We start from the raw sequence: 20,592 nt of genomic DNA on the forward strand, positions 1-20,592 counted from the left end.
ACTTTTTAATGTTTCTGGGTATATTTTTGCAAAACACTATATAGACCCTACATAGATAAACCTTTTAATCCCTGTTTCAACACCGAAAACTGTATAAAACTTTAATAAAAAAAGAATACAGTAAATCAGAAGATGGGCATACATGTACATTCGTACTGCTTTGGACGGTGATGGGTCTTTATATAGGCTATAATGGAGTGATCGCGGCTTAAACGCACGCAGCATATATATATATATATATATATATATATATATATATATATATATATATATATATATATACATAAAGTTGCTCAAGGAGCTTTACAATGTCTAAAGCAGATGAAAAATGAAAATACACAAAAAACATGATCGAACTACAGAAAGACTGTGCAATCTCCTCCCATCCGCCTTGGCACAATAACCCAAATGGAAGCCTTTATGAAGCTCTGATGGAAGCAGAGTGCGCTTTATAATGCACGTTCGTGCACACTACTACATTTCCAGCTAATCAGAAGCGCGCAGTTGCAGAAAGGAGAGCGGTTGCCAAGGCAGCCACCAATCTCCCCTCCCCCTTCTCCCTCCGTTCCTCTTTCCCGTTTATTATCGGCAGAGGTCGCATGGCAGAGGGAAGTCCAACCACTTCTGTACTGGAACCAATGCAAGAATATGCACCTCCATAACAAAGCCTGTATGGAGTCCTGAGAGCGGCGGGACAGGACAGGCTGCAGGTTTGCGGGCTGCTGTTCAGCTTTTAGAAATACCCAGTAAGACAGGATCTAAGTTGGATGTTTGCATTGTTTTGCCAGCACGTGTGTTATCAGTGAATTTGTACTCTCGCTTTTGAGTGAGTGACTGAGTGAGTGAGTGAGTGAGTGAGTGTTTCGCATCCCGGCGCGGGGCTCTGAGGAGGACTGCGCATCACTTAGAGTTGGTGCCGAAGTTCGGCCGCGAACGGATGTGAGGGAAGAGTGCGCCGAGTAAAACTCCCTCACTTCTTTTCGTCTCTCCCGCTTTGGCGCTGTGTTTGCCAGGACAATAGTACGTCAAAGAGAAAGTGATTTCATGCCTTCAGTCTCGCACAGTCTGAGATGGACGTGAGATTTTATCCTGCGCCCCCGGCAAATGTGGGTTCATGCTCCCTACCGACTGATCCAAGTTGCCTGAGCTCGTTGGACTATTATCACACGAACAAGGTAAATAACTATTTGTGTAGTCTCGTGCACTGAAACGACGTCTCACCTGTCTGTCTGCACGTTCACGCAATAAAAATGCGTGTTTTGGAGGCGTTTTATACAGAGGCGCCCACTTGCTCCGAACGCACCTGGGTCAGGGTGCACTGGATTTAATCTAGTGCGGAGCAAGACTGTCACAATTTATATTACTTACTTTAGAGTTAAACCTGTAATCTTTTCTGTTTTCCTGTTTTTTTCTTTAAATGTGCAGCACAACTTTTCTTTTTTCTTTTGCAAGCATGCTTATTATGTTGTTTTCTCGGTGAAACTGCAGTTGAATTTTGCGCAAAGCTAACATTAAGTGTCCCACCCGATGTGGAATACCAGGGACTGTATAGAATCCATACTGCCCCGCTCTGCTCTCTGAATCCAACATTATCTTCCCTCTCAATGATTTCTTATGGCTTACATGGTTTTTCCGCTGGGAGTTCAGCGATTAAATGGATCCGTGCCAGTAATGTACCGTTAATTACTTTGCAACGAGAAACCACAGTCTGGCTTGTACAAGTATCCCTCTTCTCTCCTTTAGTTTTGACACCCGCGCTTTTAGCCTTGTGAACTGCACTGACCCGAGTGAGGGAGCAGGTGGCATTTAAAACAACATTATGAATATTTTGCTGTTTGACATTTTCCAAAACTACGAAGCACATAAATAAATCAGCCCATGAAAGAAAAACTGAGCAGTGTAAAAACAACAACAACAAAAAGACTAAACAAAAAAACAAACAAATCCAGAAGCTGGAAAAACACTAGAACTCCAAATGTATTCAACTGAAAAGCTGCCATGAGAGATAAAAACACCACAAAGGAAGAAGAGATTACAGGTGACGTACTAATAAGTACCGCAAAGTGAATGTATGGCCTGTGGAAATACTAGCAAAACAATTTTTAAACTGCCTAATTTACAGCTTCCGCTAGTGTTAACAGCATCTCAGCCATCTGCAATCACTGAATAAGAGTTTGTTGTTTTCACTCACCGTGCTTGGAATATTACAAATCACCAGGCTCAGGATGCTGACCTGCTGCTGTATACTTCTTATAAGGCAACGGTGCTTTGGAGCTCTTTGGCTTTCTCAAATAAAACACGGCTTTCAGGTATGACAATGAGGGAAATCATGCAAAAGACAGTTGGGGATGTTTTACTTTCACTGTGTGGGCAATGGAAAATCTTTGTAACTGACAGGGACATTCCAGTAATCAAGTGTAGATACATAGATATAAAAAATAAACAAAAAAAGCACCACAGTAATCTTTGTTAAGGTTTGATCACACAAAGCCCAAGTGTCAAAGACAGATAAAGCAAACTGGACTTGGTTTTCATAAGCGCCTCCCATTTGATCACAAATAAGGTCCATATAAAGCTTTTATCGATACACCTGTGACACAAAAACTGGCCCATATAACTGTCTCCTCTGCACAGGCTATCTTTTTTTGTAGGTCAAATGAATTGGGATCATCCACCATGCGGATAATCCTAAGAATATGCTGATATCCAGGCACTGCATGAATCCCGGAAACAAAGCCAGTAGATATTAAACGATATAAAGAGCTTTCGCACAGGAGAAACCAACTATTGTCACTTAGACATAAAGTGTGGTGGCCCTCGAAAATACAAGTGTTCATTTGAATTATTGAAATCCCCCTCACTGCCTTTACTTGGGTTTCTTTCCACCAGGGGAGGAATAATTTGTTATCATCACATGTGTAACACTAACTACCTTCACTAGCAATGCAAATGAGGCAGGCCCCAGCAGGGATCATTTGGTGTCCTGTTGACACAGTGCACAAGGTCAAGTTCCTTTCCTCAAGCACTTGTCAAAGCGACTGCGGCATAAAACAGACATCGGATTTGTTGTGTAGGTACTTTATCTACAGATCACATCTGCCTAACCATCTCTGACAAAAATTGGTTGGCCAGTTTCAAATCCCATCCCGTGTCTCTTTCTTAAGCTACGCACAGAGCCAAAAAAAAGGCTAATCATAGCATTGAGGTCAATTGTTTTGAAGGGCTTACTTTGCATATTCACGCGGGTATTTTGGTTTGTAGTTGAATTTGTTGGTGGATTTGTTGGCTTTCAGTTTAGCTCAAATATATTCAGTTGGGATTATTATTATTGGAAAAGATTCAAAATAATTTGAATAAAAAGAAACACCAGATGCGATTTAGCATTATTTTTCTACGGCTGCTTTTTTTCCTTTTTTTTTTAAAGCAATTTACAGTCTGAGAAAACATTTCTCCTTTTATCGCTGTGAAATTAATGGTGTTAATCTGAGTCACGCACGAGTTTAATTGGATAAAATGAGCATGTGTTTGTATTTTAGCTTTAGTCTGTTTATTTGCAAACCTCTTTTTTGTGTGCTGCTGTTGCTGCTGACTCAATTTGGATACTGTGTGCGGACACAAGCTGAGTTTGAGTAATTAGCAACTTTCTGTGACTTCCAGGGCACACGTGCTCTTGTCATGCTTTCGACCTTTGTGATGTTGCTCATTTGGAGCCGTCGTTGGTTTCATTCATGTTTCGGTGCATGTTCTAGGTCAGGTATTTCTTAGTCTTTCTGTAACATCTTCCAATATGACAGTGCATAAATCACTTCTGTTAAATTGGTAGTGTTGTCCATAACCAACTAAAGCATTTTGCAGGTAGGAAATGTGAAAGTTTTCCAAGGTTTTGGAGCAGTGGTTTGTCTTTAGTTATCCATTAAATACCATGAATCATCTGCTAACCAAATCAGTTTGTGGTAAGGCTGTGTTTACTGATCCATTGTTCAGTGGGGGAAAAAAAGAGGGTATAAAAGCAAAAAAATGCACCGAGAAGGTACTTTAAGTGCAGATTGAGGTGATTCACAAAGGTCTATAAATAACCTTGAAGATATCTAGCTCAGTACTTTCAATACTCCCTTTATTTCACTGTGAGAGTCTGTGTTATTACTGGGGTGAACTCCCACAGCCAGGGAGAAATCACACAAAATAATACCATTACAAAAGCTTTGTGCTCTGATGGTGATATGAAACTGTACCGTGTTTTTAATGCTGTCAGCTTCCTGACAGACTGCATGGCACAGACATTACTCATATATGCTGTGCAAATGCTGCACAAATTTGCAGTGTAGTAAGCACCGAAAGTAAACAGATACATCTTGTCGTATACAACATGTCCAACTGTAATTGTACTGCGGCTATTCGTTTGTCCAGCACTTTTGGTTTGCTCTGTGAAATGGGAACACAGTGTCTGCTCCTTTATTTGAATACCTTAATCAAACATTGCTGACTGCTGCTGCTTCTGCTGCCGCTGCTGCTGCTGTAGCTGGAGTGAGGTGCTGCCTACAATATAGCAATAGAGTGCAGAGATAGTAAGGCCTGTGTTTATACACTCAGGCCCCACCCAGCTCATATATCCTCCCAACAACTGATATCTGGTTAGATAGAGCAGAACTGAAGAGCAGGCTTTGTTAGTTGGTGGTCTCCCCTGCCTCAGATAAGCTGGGGAATGATGCGCTCCATTTGAATGCCTTATCTCAGTTTTATTTTTTATTATAGGACTACCTTGTCTGTGCTGTGCAAAGGTTTGATTACTTTGCATTAACATAGTCAGCGAGCTTCCATCAACTGATCATCCTCAACTGAAACAAGCTCTTGAATAAACACTGTTCATGAATTTACGGTTCATTTTGCCTCAACCTACTGGGGGCTATTTTTAATAACTTAAGTACTTAAAGATGGCTGACAAATTAGCCAGTGCCTGTAATGCTGGCTGTAGTGCCTGCTCATGTTGAGCAGTGTTTTCACTGTTGTAATAAACTCTGTGGTATGTGACAGAGAGGCAGAAAGGGAGAATCAAAGGATGAGCGTGAGTCAAATGGGTTGAAGTAATCAGTGGCCCAGTGTGGGGACACTGTGAGTGTGTGTGTGTGTGTGTGTGTGTGTGTGTGTGTGCCCGTGCATGCTAACTCGGGGCCATTCAAGCGTTTTGCTGACTACAGAATCACAATCACAATTGCTTTCATAGCCCTGTGCAGAGGAAGGCCATGCATACCACAGTAAGGGCCGGTGACACACAGCGAACAGGGGCAGAGCAAAAACAGCTACTAAATCATATTCTCCCTGCCCCGACACACAGAGGAGGTTTTAATAGGGATTCCAACCATCTGAAATCATTTCAGTAAAACTGGAATTGGCTCTGACAGTGGCTGAGTCACAGGGCCCAGTGTATGGCACAGATATTTCTTGCCATATGATCTTTTTGTTTCATAAGCGACTTTGCTGGACAAGTCTTCTTCCCAAATAAACGCAAGATGCCTGCATTGGTTGTTTTCTGCTTTTTTTGCCAGCTGTGTTTTGGATGGATTTTGACAGATTAAGGAAATGAGACACACGATGATACACGGCTTTAAAATGCCTCGTGTTTCTTGGTTTGGCCCTTAAAATGTAGTCGTTGTGTTTGATCTAGGTTATGAGTGTCACAGTATGATTGTGTGAGTGGTGAGGGTGGGGGTGGGGGGGTTCCCTGTGCTAATTATTGGCAATGGCAGCACTAAGCTACTTTCTCGTTGGTGGGCACCAGTGCATCCCCCTCAGCGTCTGTTACAATAATTAAGACCAGCCGCCCCGCTGCAGTGTGCTTACATTTGTCTGCCCGGGCCTTCCCATGGGGCAATGCGATGGCATTCTTATTCTTATTCTTATGGCAGAAGAAGGAGAAAGAAAAAGAAACAGAGCCAGCACCTGCTGCAGAGTAGACCCCTGGGTGTTTAGTTAAATGTTGATTATGTTTGTTAATGGCTGAAAACACATTTAGAAGATGCGTAGGGTGGGGGAGTGCTCTATTTGTCTATCTGTATTGGTGACAGAGTTCTTGTGGGTTTATATTTAATAAACTTGCAGCTGTTTCAGCTGGAAAAGCTACACTGAAAAAAATGTAAAGGAGTGCAAAAATGTGCCTTGAAATGATTAAAGAGTTACGTATTTAATCAGTTAAGTCGTGCATCCAGAAAACAATCCCTCTGTTCTCTGGCTGTGTGAAAAAGGACTTGTCTTCCTGCTTTTACATCACTGTAAATGTGACGTTGTGTAAAGATAAGATAAGATAAGATAACCTTTATTAGTCCCACATGTGGGAAATTTGTTTTGTCACAGCAGGAAGTGGACAGTGCAAAAGTTATGAAGCAAAAATTAGAATAAAATAAAATAAGAATAAATACAGTACACAACTGTACAGAATAGAATAAAATAAAATACTATATACAGTAGAATAAAATAGAATAAAATATGCAATAAGATAAAAATAGAATACAAGTGCTATATACAACTCAGTAAAAATACAACGATACCAGAAAAGATTATTGCACATGTGTGAATGTGTGTGTTGATCAGTTGGAGTCTTTGTTGTGCAGTCTGACAGCAGTGGGGAGGAAAGACCTGCGAAATCTCTCCGTCCCACACCGTGGGTGCCGCAGTCTCCCACTGAAGGAGCTGCTCAGTGCTGTCACAGTCTCATGCATGGGGTGGGAGATGTTGTCCAACAGGGATGACAGCTTAGCCACCATTCTCCTGTCACTCACAACCTCCACTGGGTCCAGAGGGCATCCTAGAACAGAGCTGGCCCTGCAGATCAGCCTGTTCAGTCTCTTCCTGTCCCCAGAAGAGATGCTGCCGCCCCAGCAGACCACACCATAAAAGATGGCTGAGGCCACCACAGAATCATAGAAGGTCTTCAGGAGTGGGCCCTCCACTCCAAAAGACCTGAGTCTCCGCAGCAGGTACAGTCTGCTCTGCCCTTTCCTGTAGAGGGCGTCTGAGTTATGAGTCCAGTCCAGTTTGCTGTTCAGATGAACACCAAGGTACCTGTAGCTGTCCACAGCCTCAATGTCCATACCTTGGATGTTCAGTGGTTGCAGTGGAGGATGTTTGTGCCTGCGGAAGTCTACCACCAGCTCCTTTGTTTTACTGGCATTGATCTGGAGGTAGTTCAGCTGGCACCAGTCCACAAAGTCCTGAGTCAGTCCTCTGTACTCCTTGTCGTCCCCATCAGTGATGAGGCCGACTATAGCAGAGTCATCAGAGAACTTCTGCAGGAAGCACTGGGTGGAGTTGTGGGAGAAGTCTGCAGTGTAGATGGTGAAGAGGAACGGAGCCAGAACCGTTCCCTGTGGGGCCCCCGTACTGCAGACGACCCTGTCCGACACACAGCCCTGAGTCCTCACATACTGTGGTCGGTCGGTGAGGTAGTCCAGAATCCAGGTAGTGAGGTGATGGTCCACTCCAGAGTTCTCCAGCTTGTCCTTCAGAACCGAGGGAAGAATAGTGTTGAAGGCACTGGAGAAATCAAAGAACATGATTCTCACAGTGCTTCCAGCGGTCTCCAGGTGAGCGAGGGAGCGATGTAGGAGGTGAATGACGGCATCATCCGCTCCAATGCCAGGCTGGTAGGCAAACTGAAGTGGATCCAGTGATGAGCTCACAAGGCGCCGAAGCTGAGCCAGGACCAGCCGCTCCAGGGTCTTCATCAGGTGGGATGTCAGAGCCACCGGCCTGTAGCTGTTGAGGTCCTTGGGGCGTGAAGTCTTTGGCACTGGTACAACACAGGAGGTTTTCCAGAGCTGTGGGACTCTTCCCAGCCTCAGGCTCAGGTTGAAGAGGTGCTCCATCACACCACACAGTTGGTCTGCGCAGGACCTGACGACCCTCGAGCTGATGCCATCTGGACCCGCTGCCTTCTTGGCTTTAATCCTCCTCAGTTCCCTCCTAACCTGGGTGGTTGAGAGAGACAGGCTGGAGCCTTGTGTTGATTGTGTATTGGATGCTGTTGTTGGGGGTGGGGAGGAGTGAGCAGGGTGAATAGAGGAGGTGTGAAGTGTCTGAGGTGTCAGAGGTGGAACAGCAGCAGTGGGGGTGGGTGAGTCTGCAGCCGATGTTGAAGACTGCCTCATGGCTGAATCAAATCTGTTGAAGAAATGATTCAGTTCATTTGCCCACCTCACATCCCTCCCAGGCAGAGAGTTCTGATGTTTGTGGCCTGAGATGGTTCTGAGGCCTCTCCAGACTTCACCAACGTTATTTTGCTGAAGCTGGTTCTCCATCTTCTGCCTGTAGCTGTCCTTCCCATTCCTTATCAGTCCCCTCAGCTCTCTCTGCACCCTTTTCAACTCCTCTTTGTCTTTGGATTTGAAGGCCCTCCTCTTCTGCTTGAGGACGGCTTTAATTTCTGGGGTAATCCAAGGTTTGTTGTTGGAGAAACACCGTACAGTCCTGGTAGGTACGGTGTTATCCACACAGAAATTAATATAGTCAGTAATACATGTAGTAAGGCTGTCGATGTCCTCTCCGTGGTCGTCACAGATCACCTCCCACACAGTCGACTCAAAACAGTCCTTAAGAGCCTCCTCGCTCTCCTCCGACCATCTCTGTACTGTGCGGGTGGCTGGTGGCTCCCTGCGCACTAAGGGCTCATACACAGGGACAAGGTGCACCAGGTTATGATCAGATCTGCCCAGGGGAGGGAGAGATGATGAACTGTATGCCTCTTCTGCATTGGCATACAGTAAGTCCAGTGTTTTATTGTCTCTGGTTGGGCAGGTCACATACTGGGTGAAGGTGGGCAGTGTGGAGTCCAGTGAGGCATGATTGAAGTCCCCTGATATTATGAGGAGGGCTCTCGGAGATTGTGTTTGCAGTCTGCTGACCACTGAGTGGAGAGTGTCACAGGCTGCATCCGCGTTGGCCGAGGGGGGGACATACGCTGTTATCGCGATAACATGCGAGAATTCCCGGGGCAGGTAGTACGGACGCATGCTAACGGCTAACAGCTCAATGTCTCTGCTGCAGAGTTGTTCTTTCACAGTGATGTGCCCAGGGTTACACCATCTGTCATTCACAAACACTGCCAGTCCCCCTCCTTTCCTCTTACCGCTCTCTCTCGTCCTGTCCGCTCGCAGCAGCTGGAATCCCGGTAGTGTCACGCTCGTGTCCGGAGTTAGCGGTGTTAGCCACGACTCCGTTAGCATCATGATGCTACATTGCCGGTACTCCCTCTGTGACCAGGTTAGCGACGTGAGCTCATCCAATTTATTGTGCAAAGAACGTACATTTCCAATAATTACAGAAGGAAGAGATGGTCGATAACGTCTCCTTCTCGGCCGACGGCGCTCCTTCCCAGCACGACACCCCCGTCTTTTCCTCCTCAGCTCACTGGGAATGTCAGGTCTGTCCGCCGGCAGTACCGCTGCGGGACGCAGCGCTAACAGCTGATCCTTACTGTAAACAAAGGATCCCTGCTCTGGGTCCCCAGACACGGGTGAAAAAAGTAGAAAAAAACTAAGAAAAACGACCAGAACTAGCACAAAACGGTAGAACATGGTTACAGAGTCTAATTACTAATACGTTAGTTATAGAAAAATTACGAGAAGAAAAGATAAGAAAGAAAGAAACTCAGAATGAGCAGAGCTGCTGTAACAGGCTGCCGCACACGACCTATTTAGTCTCATGCTGGCTGTGAGCCATGCTGATGAGTGATGTCGCTAAGAAAAACAAACAGAGGATAGAAAAGTAGGATTTTGGAAATTATGACATATGGTCAGTGGTGTTACTGCTGTTGGGGACTGTCTGCATGTTCGCTAGGCTTTTTGACTTTGGCTGACTGTGGCGTGGGTCTCTCACTAATCACAGGGTTGGCAGTTCAATTTCCCACTCCTCCTGTCTTTATATCTTTGTGTTTTTGGGCAAGACAGTTAAATCTTTGTTGTTTCCCGTGTTCTCGCCAATACGTAATTGGCTGAAATAATGAATTAATAGCTTGATTAACCACAATTTAAAGCTTGTGTGCATTTACTTAATCATTGCATGTAAGTGCATATGTAAATACTCTACATATTTACTGTCTGTATCTAATGTACAGATCTACAGTCTTGGATCCATTTACTGTTAATATGTACGGTCATATAAACAAAATGTGCATTATGTGATTTATGTATGTACTGTGCTGTATGTGCTGCATGTATGTGCTCTGCCTATGTATGCGTAGAGGAGGCTGAAAGCTGGACAAACACTCTCAGTTGTCTCAGCTTCCTGAGGTATGTCCTGTGCAAACACCATAGGCCATGATATAAGTGCCTTGCCAGGGGTTTAAGGCTCTTTCCCTCCCTTGTTTTGACTCAGTATCCTTTACAAATATTACCAGCCTGGCGTCAGTACCATGATCTTATTGTGGTCTGAAGGGAGAGTGTCCAAACTCAGATTACCTCAGATTATTGTACATGCAGACTGAAATGATCAGAAACTCTCTAAAGTAAAGCTTGAATTTTGAGATATTTCGACCTCAATGCGGGGCTCATCTGTGTGGATTTATCTCACTCATGGGAGGAAAAATCATCTGTAAGAATGTTTGTTCTTCCAGGGTTGCCATTCACTAGCAGATCTTTGGCTTACATAATTTGAGCGACTGTTGTCTTTCCTGAATTCACTGGCATGCAGTCATTTGGACTGTTAGAGGTTTCCACTTGAGGAAGACCGGGTTGATAAACCCATGTGATCATGTCTTTACTTTCTTTCCTCTTTTCCCCCGACTGTGACTACTTCTTCTTGTCCCTTGTCTGTCAGAAGCATGTGTTTATTATGTGTGACATATTTAGCAGGCAGATATAATTGCCTGTGCAAGGCTGTAATCGTCTCCGTCCAATTCAGTAAGCAGACTGTGGGAGCCCATAGAGCCACCGAGGTAATCAAACTGTGGCTCATTCTTCCTCTTCGAGAGCTAATGATGAGCTCCAGGATCGTTTACAATGGACAGAAAACGAAGCACAACAGAAAGTACAGAGGTAATAGTTTTTTTAGTGGCTTTTTTTCAGCGCTTTTCGTTTAGGTAATGGGATGGGATTTTCCTAAAACAGAGAAAAAGGGAAAAGTTGCTATAGAGTGATGGAAAAAGAAATGGCTAGAGATAGACGTTTAAGAAATAAGAGGGTAGGCAGATCAGAGGAAGCTTGTGGATTGTGAAAAGGGAGGGAAGGCTAAAGAAAGAGGCCCTGTCTTTGTGTTGTCGACCTATTTAGTCTCATGCTGGCTGTGAGCCATGCTGATGAGTGATGTCGCTAAGAAAAACAAACAGAGGATAGAAAAGTAGGATTTTGGAAATTATGACATATGGTCAGTGGTGTTACTGCTGTTGGGGACTGTCTGCATGTTCGCTAGGCTTCAGCAACCTCATAGCAGCTCAGCAAACTTGTTAACACACAGGAAAGGGAAACTTGAGCGAATCTTTTTATAGAATTGTTAATAACACAGTAGACAGTAGTGAAAAACCATAGCCTAAAGCAGCACTTACTGGCACAACCCACGTGAACCAAGCAAGAATATGTGTATGCATATGCCTGCATGCTTTTATGTACATTGCTGGTGGAACATGTAGTCAGGGTTTTTCACATATAAGTAAAGAATTCAACATTTTGCTCAAAAGTAGCAGGGGTAGTGTACCTTCTACTTAAACTACATAAACTTAAGCTCATTTTGCACTGAATGCTAGCCAGTCAATGTTATCTTACCTTATTATCAGATCATTACTAGTGAAATACAAGCAGGGTCAGCACAGTGGTGCAGTGGTAAGCACTGTGGCCTCACAGCATGAAGGTGCTGGGTTTGAATACACTGTCCTGCTGCGGTCTTTCTGTTTCAAGTTTGCATATGCTCTCTGTACGTGCACGGGTTCTCTCCAGGTGTTTCGGCTTCCTCCCGCAGTCCAAAGACATGCATATTGGTGTAAATGTGAGTGTGCTAGCCGCGTGATAGACTGGTGACCCATACAGGGTAAACCCCGCCTCTCCGTCTATGGCAGCTGGGATAGGGATTTAAGTGTTGTTGGCTCAGAGGGTGTGCTAATTTTAACCACTTTATATATTCTTGGGTAGTTTGATGCCTAAGAGTATATAATTTTTTTTTAACTCATAAAGCAACTTCCTTTAAAGTTAAAAAGAAAAAGCCAGTTCACTTATACAAAACCAAGTGAAAAGGCCTACAAGGGATGGTGTAATAGTTTTACACTAATGATGGGGAAGCAATGTGGATTTTTATTGATGATTTAAATTGTGGGTCAACCTAAATGTTAATAAAAACCTCTTTGCCGTATGCTTTTCTTAATGAAATGCCTTCCCTCATTATTTTGTTTTGTAATTTTGTGAGTATTGTATTTTAGTGTCTTGCATCTAACACAATAAATAAGTGTTTTTCTTTGGGTAAAGGACCTTTTAGCTCTAATTGATTTCTTTTTTTAAACCTTGAGATATCACGTGCCTTGGTTGGGCTTTTGCACTTTAATATATTTGTTGCTGCACTTAAAAAGCAACAAGTGCAGTGTGGTTACGAACTTTGCAAAGCGAGTGTCACAACGAGAAACAAGTGTTTGTGGCAGCGGGGCAGGAAAAGCAAGTGAAACTGAGAGATGGTCATGTTTTATTAAGCCTGATAATGCAGCCTAATCTGTGGCTTGGGTTACACATTGCTTTGTGGGTAATTAGAGATCATGTCGTATGCCTGGCCTGCTGAATAATTGCACTCCGCCCTAATCCCCTCCTATCCGCCTTTCACCCGGCACCTCACTGCTTCTCTCCCTTCATTCTCTCCCTCGCGCTCCTAAAATCCTACATGCTTCCATAAGAGCTGCCGTCTTGTCAAGGAAATGCACAAATAAGCAAACATAGCAGCCATATTTCAGGTAGCTAGTCATCCGAAAGTTACCTTGCTGTTAGAGGCTTGAAAATGTGCTTATGTGCTTAGAATTCAATAGGAGGAAGTCAACAGTAGAGCACTTTGTGGTTTGCTTTGTGGAACTTGTTAGATGAATGACTAATGCCTCCTGGCAAGTGCCCCAGGTTTACTATTACCAAAACAATGGCACTTGATACAGAGCACCGTAGCCCTGGTTTTCATGCAGACAGGAGCTGCTGTTTTCTTTTGAATCCTAAATGCTGAATGCCCATTCATGCAACATCCCTTGAACACAGAGACGCACACCAAGGAAATTCTCAACGGACACGGTGGCTTGTTGGAAAAAAATCCCACAAATTTCTTTTCACTTGTTGTCCCCAGTTTTCTCATTGTTAAAAACTCAGAAGTGTTTTCCCCCCACTATCTAGATCTATTGCTATTTGTAGAACTGAAACAGTGTTTTGATATGCGCGCAGTTAAATAATTGCTGGTCTTACACAGATCTTGACAGAGCCGTCATTAAACGCTGTACATATTTCAGGTAGAAAGTCGCGGATTCTGTTATTGGTATAGATCAAAAGCATCTACTGCCCCCACCGTAGACTCAAGAAACCGTACATGGGTAAAGACAGGAAGAACAGCTGCTTTAAACTATAAACTCTGAGATGAATTCATACAGTGTTTCCCCTGCAATTTTTTTTTCACGCCTTGTGGTTTGAGCTCAAAATCCCCATTACATTTAAGAATACATGAAAGTAACAAAATAAAACCCACTGTATAGAAACTAAATGTATTTATCTCCTCTGTATCTCAGACACTTCGCAAAACCTCATCCTACAGTATGCGCTCAATGAATGACTAAAGAAAGTGTGCTAAAAACTCGTCAAATCTTTTCGCTGTGAGTAGAAATGACAGTATAATCACCCCCAAATAAGTCACAGTACTTTAGTAATGTGTGGTTACCCACATGTGTTGCACTCGAGTTATTAATATGCACAGCCACAATAGGAGGGCTCACTAATAATCATTTATCCAGGTCAGGCCAGTCCATTCACACACACACAGACGCTGGGGTGTCAAATACTGCTGTTTTGTCGCAGCTTTCTGCATTTCACAGATATACACAAGGTGTTAGTGTTCTGGTGCACCGCGTTACTTCCAGCTTTTCAGGACCCTTGGCATCACATTCAAGGCACTGTTTAGGCTTAAGCTTAAATTTTCAAACACCAGGGTTAACGTTGCATATTTTAACTGAAACCACAGTCTCTTTGCAAAGCCCAAACAAGTACTTTTAGTGCCTAAACCCTACCCGGGAGTGAAAGCAAAGGAAAAAACATCTAGTGAAAACAAAGCGAAAGAACGCGTAAACGCAAATCGGAGAAACTGAGAAACCAACACTTTACAACAGGACCGTAATCTCCCTGCAGTCCAGTGTGTCAAGACACGTTAAAGGACACCTTATTCAATTCAATTTATATTGTGCCAAAGCACGATAAAACCGTACCAATTAGATGACCCCCTTTGAGCAAGCATTTGGTGACACTGGGAATGAAAACCTCCCTTTTAACAGGAAGAAACCTCCGGCATTCGAGGGGAAGGAGACGGGACAAAAGACAAAGTCTGGAAGAGAGAAAGAGATTTACGATAACTAATGATTAAATGCAAAGTGATTTATAAACACAAAGTGAGTGAAAAGAGGTGAATGAAGAAGAAATGCTATTTAACTGTGAAATTAAATAAACATGAGATACATTGAATCTAGATTTTTGAAGCCAGGGGTCAAACCAAAGCACGTTTGTGTCTGAAAGAACTTTGACCTTGACTTTAGACTCAGTGACGGGATCATTTAGATATTCCCTGACTATACAAACACATCCATTTTAAATCGTTGTAATTTTCTAACCTGTGCTAAGGGCGAAGTTAGAGATTGTATTGGTTTTCAGTCTTGCTGGAGTTTTAACGTCAATATACCCCGTGCTAGTGATAATTCTTTAATATTTTTAGTATCCTCCCATGAGCCTCACAGCATCAGATTATTCTTCTGTTTGTCAGTATTATTTATTTAAAGGCTAACATGGTGTTTGATGCCTAAAGTGTGGGATTGTGATGCCAGCCTCACAAAATCGTTTGATACATTTTGGATGAAACTGTTCACAAAGACTGCCAATATGAGCATGATTAGGAATGGATAAGTTCCAAAATTAAGACACTTAAGGCCAAGTTGATACCAGGACCACACACAGATACATGCACGGGGTCAGATAGACTCGTACTTGCTCACTTTTCTTCTGAAGCCCCACCATTTACACACGTGCCCACGTGCATGCTCGTGGGCACACACGCGCACGTTTCCCACATAGCTTCAAGGCATTTCATTTCCTCTCCTCCTGAGACAACATCACAATATAATGGGACATGGTGTCACATGACAAGAGCAAGTACATGTAGCGATCAAATCGCTCTTTCAGTCTCACTCTAGCTTGAAGGGCAGAACGGTCAGTCGTTACATAAACTAGGGTTGGTTCAATTACAGAAAAATGTGCTTTGTGTCCTTGTCATAAGGAGAGTGATGAAGCACATAAAAAAATCCCAGTTTATTGTTGATGTTCCTTCATGGTTTTGGAAAAATACCTCACTTTCTATATTCACATCCACAGAAACATACAGTATGGACACACATGTACTTCATTTAGGTTTGCCTGCACTACTGAAGTGTCTGCATGGAAACACACCTGCACTGCTACCTTAAAGAGTGACCAGCTGATATTCAGTGTATAAGGAATATGTGCACAAATGGTAATTCCCGTCAGTGAGTAAAGCTTTCCATCCAGAGGAAAGGACAAACTAATACTCAAGAGTGAAATACCAAATGTCCTATATAAGGAAATGAGTGCCTAGAGAAATATAAACTCACCGACATTTGACCTTTTCCCTCCCTTATGAGGCATCCCAAGAAATAATCAAAGACTATCGGGGTTGTGCATTTTCTATGTAGTTTGTAATTTTTCAGTGCTTAACTCACATCATGTTAAACTAAAGTAAGTCTCAAATTGTAGCAAAACAAAAAAGTGTCTTTATTCCGTTAAGCTCACAATCATCTCTTCTGTCTCTGGGATGATTTTACTTTCCTTTTTCTCCCTCAGGTATATAGCAGAAGTTAATTCTTCACATATTGAACCTTGTTGTGGCTGACAGTTGCTCCAGGTATTCACTGTGTGCTGCCATCTCACAGTTTTCAGACACACCGGTAATTAAGTCATCTTGAAGCCTTGAGAGTGCGACTATGGCGTACTGAGCTGAGACCAATCTGCCACTAATTGTCCCGAGTTTTAATTTCTAATGGAATAAAGGCCAGAGGGAATGACGCTTAACGAGACGCAGTTAATGTGTGCGCGCGTGTGTGTGTGTGTGACTGTGCGCTCTGTTTACTGTAACTGCTATTGCTCTAGTAAATAGAGGAACAAGAGTGAGAAAAGCAAGATGTTTCCTTTTGATTTTGTTGTCTCATTTTGTTGTTTATTCTACATAGCCCTCAGGATATCACTGTCAGTTCTGTGCTTTTACGTTTGCATGTGAGGAATGCTAAATGTGACATTATTGAGTGTACTTTCACAGCAGAGGCTAAGATAGCCGCACAAGTTGAGGAGCGCCCTTCTTAGTAGCTGTAACAGCGGAGACCCCTTTAAAAGTGAGAAATGCTTTCTTGCCTTGGCATTCAAGTTATTGCTCAGAAAGCATGGGTGTGCATTGGAACTGGAAAGGTTGTTTACATAGCCTTGGGAGTGTTTGTGTCATGATTTAGATTCCAGGCATTTCAACATCCAAATAAATCAGTTTAGCCTTCTGAGGACAAGTAAACCTCCAAAAGAAGAAATGGGCCAGCTGTGTTTAAAACCTGTTAGGTGGGTTTATCTCTAAAGCAATCTTCTTTTCAGTTACAGGTGGAGGAAGTACCAGAACACTTGGTGATAAAGATATTTTATCTTTTATTTACAACTTAAGATTGCGTTTACCACATTTCTATGTTTGTTCTATTTTATATATGCTTCATATGGACGTTTATCCATTATATCCATGATTCTGATGACAGCACATGCCTCCAAATACAAAAACAGCCGTCATGTCCTGTAAGATTTTACACAAGTGAAAAGTCTGTCACCAACAACATCCAAAAATATACATCTGATCTGGCTCGAGGATGCATGCCTACATGATTATTTCATTTTCAAACACTTTGGTGACTTCACAGTAATTTTTCTACCTTATCACTTTTTAGTGGAGTTTGCTTTTGCAACTGACTCAAGGCCCTTCCTCTTATTGTTTCAATATGTCTGAGCATTGTTTGAATGAGGTCAAGCATTACCGATCTGGCCTGGGGCCAGCTTGACTTCAGCTGATTTAATTGAATCTACGACATGAGTCAAACTCAAACAAGCAGAGACTGCTTTGCCATGACAGCCTCATTACTCCACATTAAGAAGTCATTTCACAATGCATTGTGACTTTGGGCTTTGACAAATGGTGAAAAGGGATGAAATCAAATAAGTGAGTACATTTTGGAGGACTACTCTTGAAATGCTCTGGCTGGAAATACGCCAGTACTGTACATATATTAGGAGAGAGCGCCCCCCAAAAAGTCTCTCTGCTGTTTTGTAGAAGTTAATGTGAATGCCTTCTGGGTTAAAGTGTTCCCATGTTTGCCATCTGCAGTAATGGAATGACATTCAATGCCATTTTCCCTCTTAAATGGAATTTTTGTCAAAGCGTTATGAATTCAACCTGCCTTGTCACTCAAGCCGCAGACATTGCTGAGAGGGGAGAAAATATGCGAATGAAACCTTTCACTGCAGATTTTACTGTTAGCTGTGAGCAGACCAAATAATGACGCCTTTATCACGTCTACGGCACAACAAACAAAGAAAGCTTTCTTGTGACATACCAGAAGATATGATATCAGGCAGTATAATGACATACATTATGTATATAACGCATACACAACATTCATAGCATCTCTGCAGTGTGCTACTTACATTTCTGCATTTCATCAGCTCGAACCTCGACTAAATTTCTCAATTAAGCATGCATTCTTTGAGAGCAATTGGCAGCTTGGCTAAAGCTTGTGGGGGGGGGGGGGGGGGGGAGAGAGAAAAAAAAGAAAAACGTAGAGCAAGCTCAACATGCCAGGGCCTCCCTTCACAATAGGGAAGGAAATGTTGAGACTGCAAGGACTGTGGAGTGGAGATATGGCAGTGTTTGCTTAGGGCTAGGTATCGGGCACAAAAACAAACATGGCTGCCCTTAATGAGTCTGTTTGCCTGCCAAAGGTAAAGACAGCTGTTGTCTCTTGCCACAATGGAACAGACCACAGTCCCACGGAGCACAGAGGAACACGTCGCGTCCCCATAGTAACACTCACCTTATGTTTACTCAAAAGTCAACTTATGAAGTCTTCTTTACAGATAAATAGTGAGTAAAATGTAAATGAAGAGCCCATACGGCACTTTCATGAGGTCTGGCTGTGAAACGGAATGGTCTATGAAGTCATTAGGGCGGTAAAAGTGAATTTGCTTGTGGGAGTGTGAAACGGCTGTGCAGAGAGTTTAGGCTTGTTATAGCTCACAGTAGTAACGAGTGAGAGTCGGGAAAGTGTGACTTTCATTGTTTAATAAAGCAGAGCACATGTTACTGGACTGTTGAAAAGAGCCATGCTTTTTTTTGCATCTGTCTTTCAGGACTAGAGAAAATCTCTCAAAAATCTCTTCTGGTGTCAAGTGGCTTCTCAAAAAGACGCTAATGCAGGGATATAGGCAAAGTGGGGCATACTGAAACCTCAAAAAGCACTTTTCTCCCCTGTGAAAAAAATTAATACATTCTCGCTGTACCTGTCTAACTAAATCAGCACTGACAGCTTGCTGTACTCCAGGGCTAATTTTAGAATTAAGAACATGAGTGAGATGACTGCACAAGCATTTTGTTAAGAAAAGAGAAGCCACTGTGAACATTAAAGTTCCAACCGTCAATTGCATCACAGCTTCTGTTGAACCAAAGCCCTTCCAGCCCCCCACCACCACTTTCCTGGCATTGTTTGCTGTGAATTTTTTAGTTGCTGATTGGACGGCAGCTTTTTCCATTGTTACGCTGGCCCCCTGACAAAACCAATGACAATATCACAGATAAATAAAAGTGTTCAATACTATATGGGTAAGTATGATAAATTGACTTTTTTTTTTAAGCTCAGCCAAGCTTGTTAGTCAACCTCAGGTACACATAACATTACAAGAACACAGGAAATAACTGAGAGGTAGCATACCTAAAAACAGTCACACAAAAGGGTAATAATATAATAAAAAATAATGAGAAATTATGTTGTAGCATTAATATTTATGTCTGTATGTGTAAATATTACACCTGAGTTCTAAAATATGACAAATGCATATGTATTTCTGAAATTTCAAGCTTTAAAAAAACATTATGAAAAGACTTTTGTCATTTAAGCAGGTTTAGATGAATTTCCATCTTAAGCAAGAGTTAACCTTGATGACTGGAAATCATATCCATGGTTTACATGTTCGCCATTTCCCAGAATGGTAGATTGCAGTTAATTACTCTACAATTATATTGTGGCCGCCAGATAACTGTCAATGACAGCTGAAAAGCACATTTCCTGTTTGACTGTTTCAAAGAAATGCAGCATAACTTCACCAAGGAAGTATTGTGACTAGGCTGAAAATGTACCTGACCACAAGTGGGTTGCTTCAAGTCCTGAGTAGTGACTATAAGTGACTGGCACTTTCTGTCCTACATATTTGCATGAATGCCCCACATTATTTGTGGCCTTTGGTGTTCTTTGCTCTGCAAGGCAATGCTAATGTACAGAACATGTACTTTCAGGAGAGCGTGGTGCTAGACATGTTATTGAACAGCTATAGTACCGTATCCGGCATTTGGTCATGAGGGCAAAACGAATTCACATTTCTAAGACAGTTGAGAAAATCTGAGAGCTTTTCTTCTACCAGCAACAAGTGCCAGAAATTACACTTAATTTTTATTTGGTTCTCCTTTTAAGGGGACTAAGGAAACACTCAGAACTAAATGAATAATGAATGAAGTTCAAGAGTAAAAGAAATCCCACTGCTCTGCCTTACAGCTGCTATCAGTCTGTCAGCGGTGAATCGTTAAGACATATATTTTGCCGTTGCTTATTTTTCTGGAGCTCGTTTCAAGGTTTAGATCTGGGATATTTGGCTTTCTGGTTCTCTCCGTGGCTAAAGTCTCCCCCTGTTTGTTTGCAGTGGTGTTGTTCAATTAAACTGCAGGTTTTTGTTTTTTTTTAAGAGATTTGGTTTTCAAGTGACTCCCCAGAGAGACAGCAAAGGAAATGGCTGAACACATCAGACACATTCGTCTTCTCTGCTTAGTTACTTTCTAGGGGGAAGATGGTGATACCTATTTCCTCTGTCTAATGTGTTTGCTTTACACCATATGCCAAGTGTCAACATCTAGCTTCTTGACAGTCATTTTTCATTTACAGCAACTAGCCAGGTTGAATAACCTAAGGCATTGCGCTGTTTTTGTGTTTCGCTTTTATCAGCCGCTTGTTTTTAAGGTAGCAAACTTCTATCATGGTTAAGGTTAAATGTGGCCTAGTCAGAGATTATTACTTAATAGCCTTGGCTGGTTGTTGAT

At 42.6% G+C, this 20,592-nt stretch overlaps 1 protein-coding gene across 7 annotated transcripts in view; it reads left to right on the forward strand.

The window, feature by feature from the left end:
* The first annotated feature begins 570 nt into the window (after positions 1–570).
* LOC134619074 (TOX high mobility group box family member 2-like) overlaps positions 571–20,592 on the forward strand; it is an 84,343-nt gene continuing 64,321 nt past the window's right edge. For 2 of the 7 annotated variants that reach the window (XM_063464799.1, XM_063464800.1), the window contains exon 1: positions 571–1,175. In XM_063464799.1, the coding sequence (XP_063320869.1) occupies positions 1,071–1,175 (105 nt within the window). In that variant the 5' untranslated portion in view covers positions 571–1,070. The remainder of the gene's footprint in view (positions 1,176–20,592) is intronic. The other 5 variants (XM_063464804.1, XM_063464805.1, XM_063464802.1 and 2 more) reach the window with 4 other exon arrangements.

This window comes from Pelmatolapia mariae, linkage group LG20 (genome assembly GCF_036321145.2).
Source record: "Pelmatolapia mariae isolate MD_Pm_ZW linkage group LG20, Pm_UMD_F_2, whole genome shotgun sequence".
In the NCBI taxonomy this organism is placed as follows: Eukaryota; Metazoa; Chordata; class Actinopteri; order Cichliformes; family Cichlidae; genus Pelmatolapia; species Pelmatolapia mariae.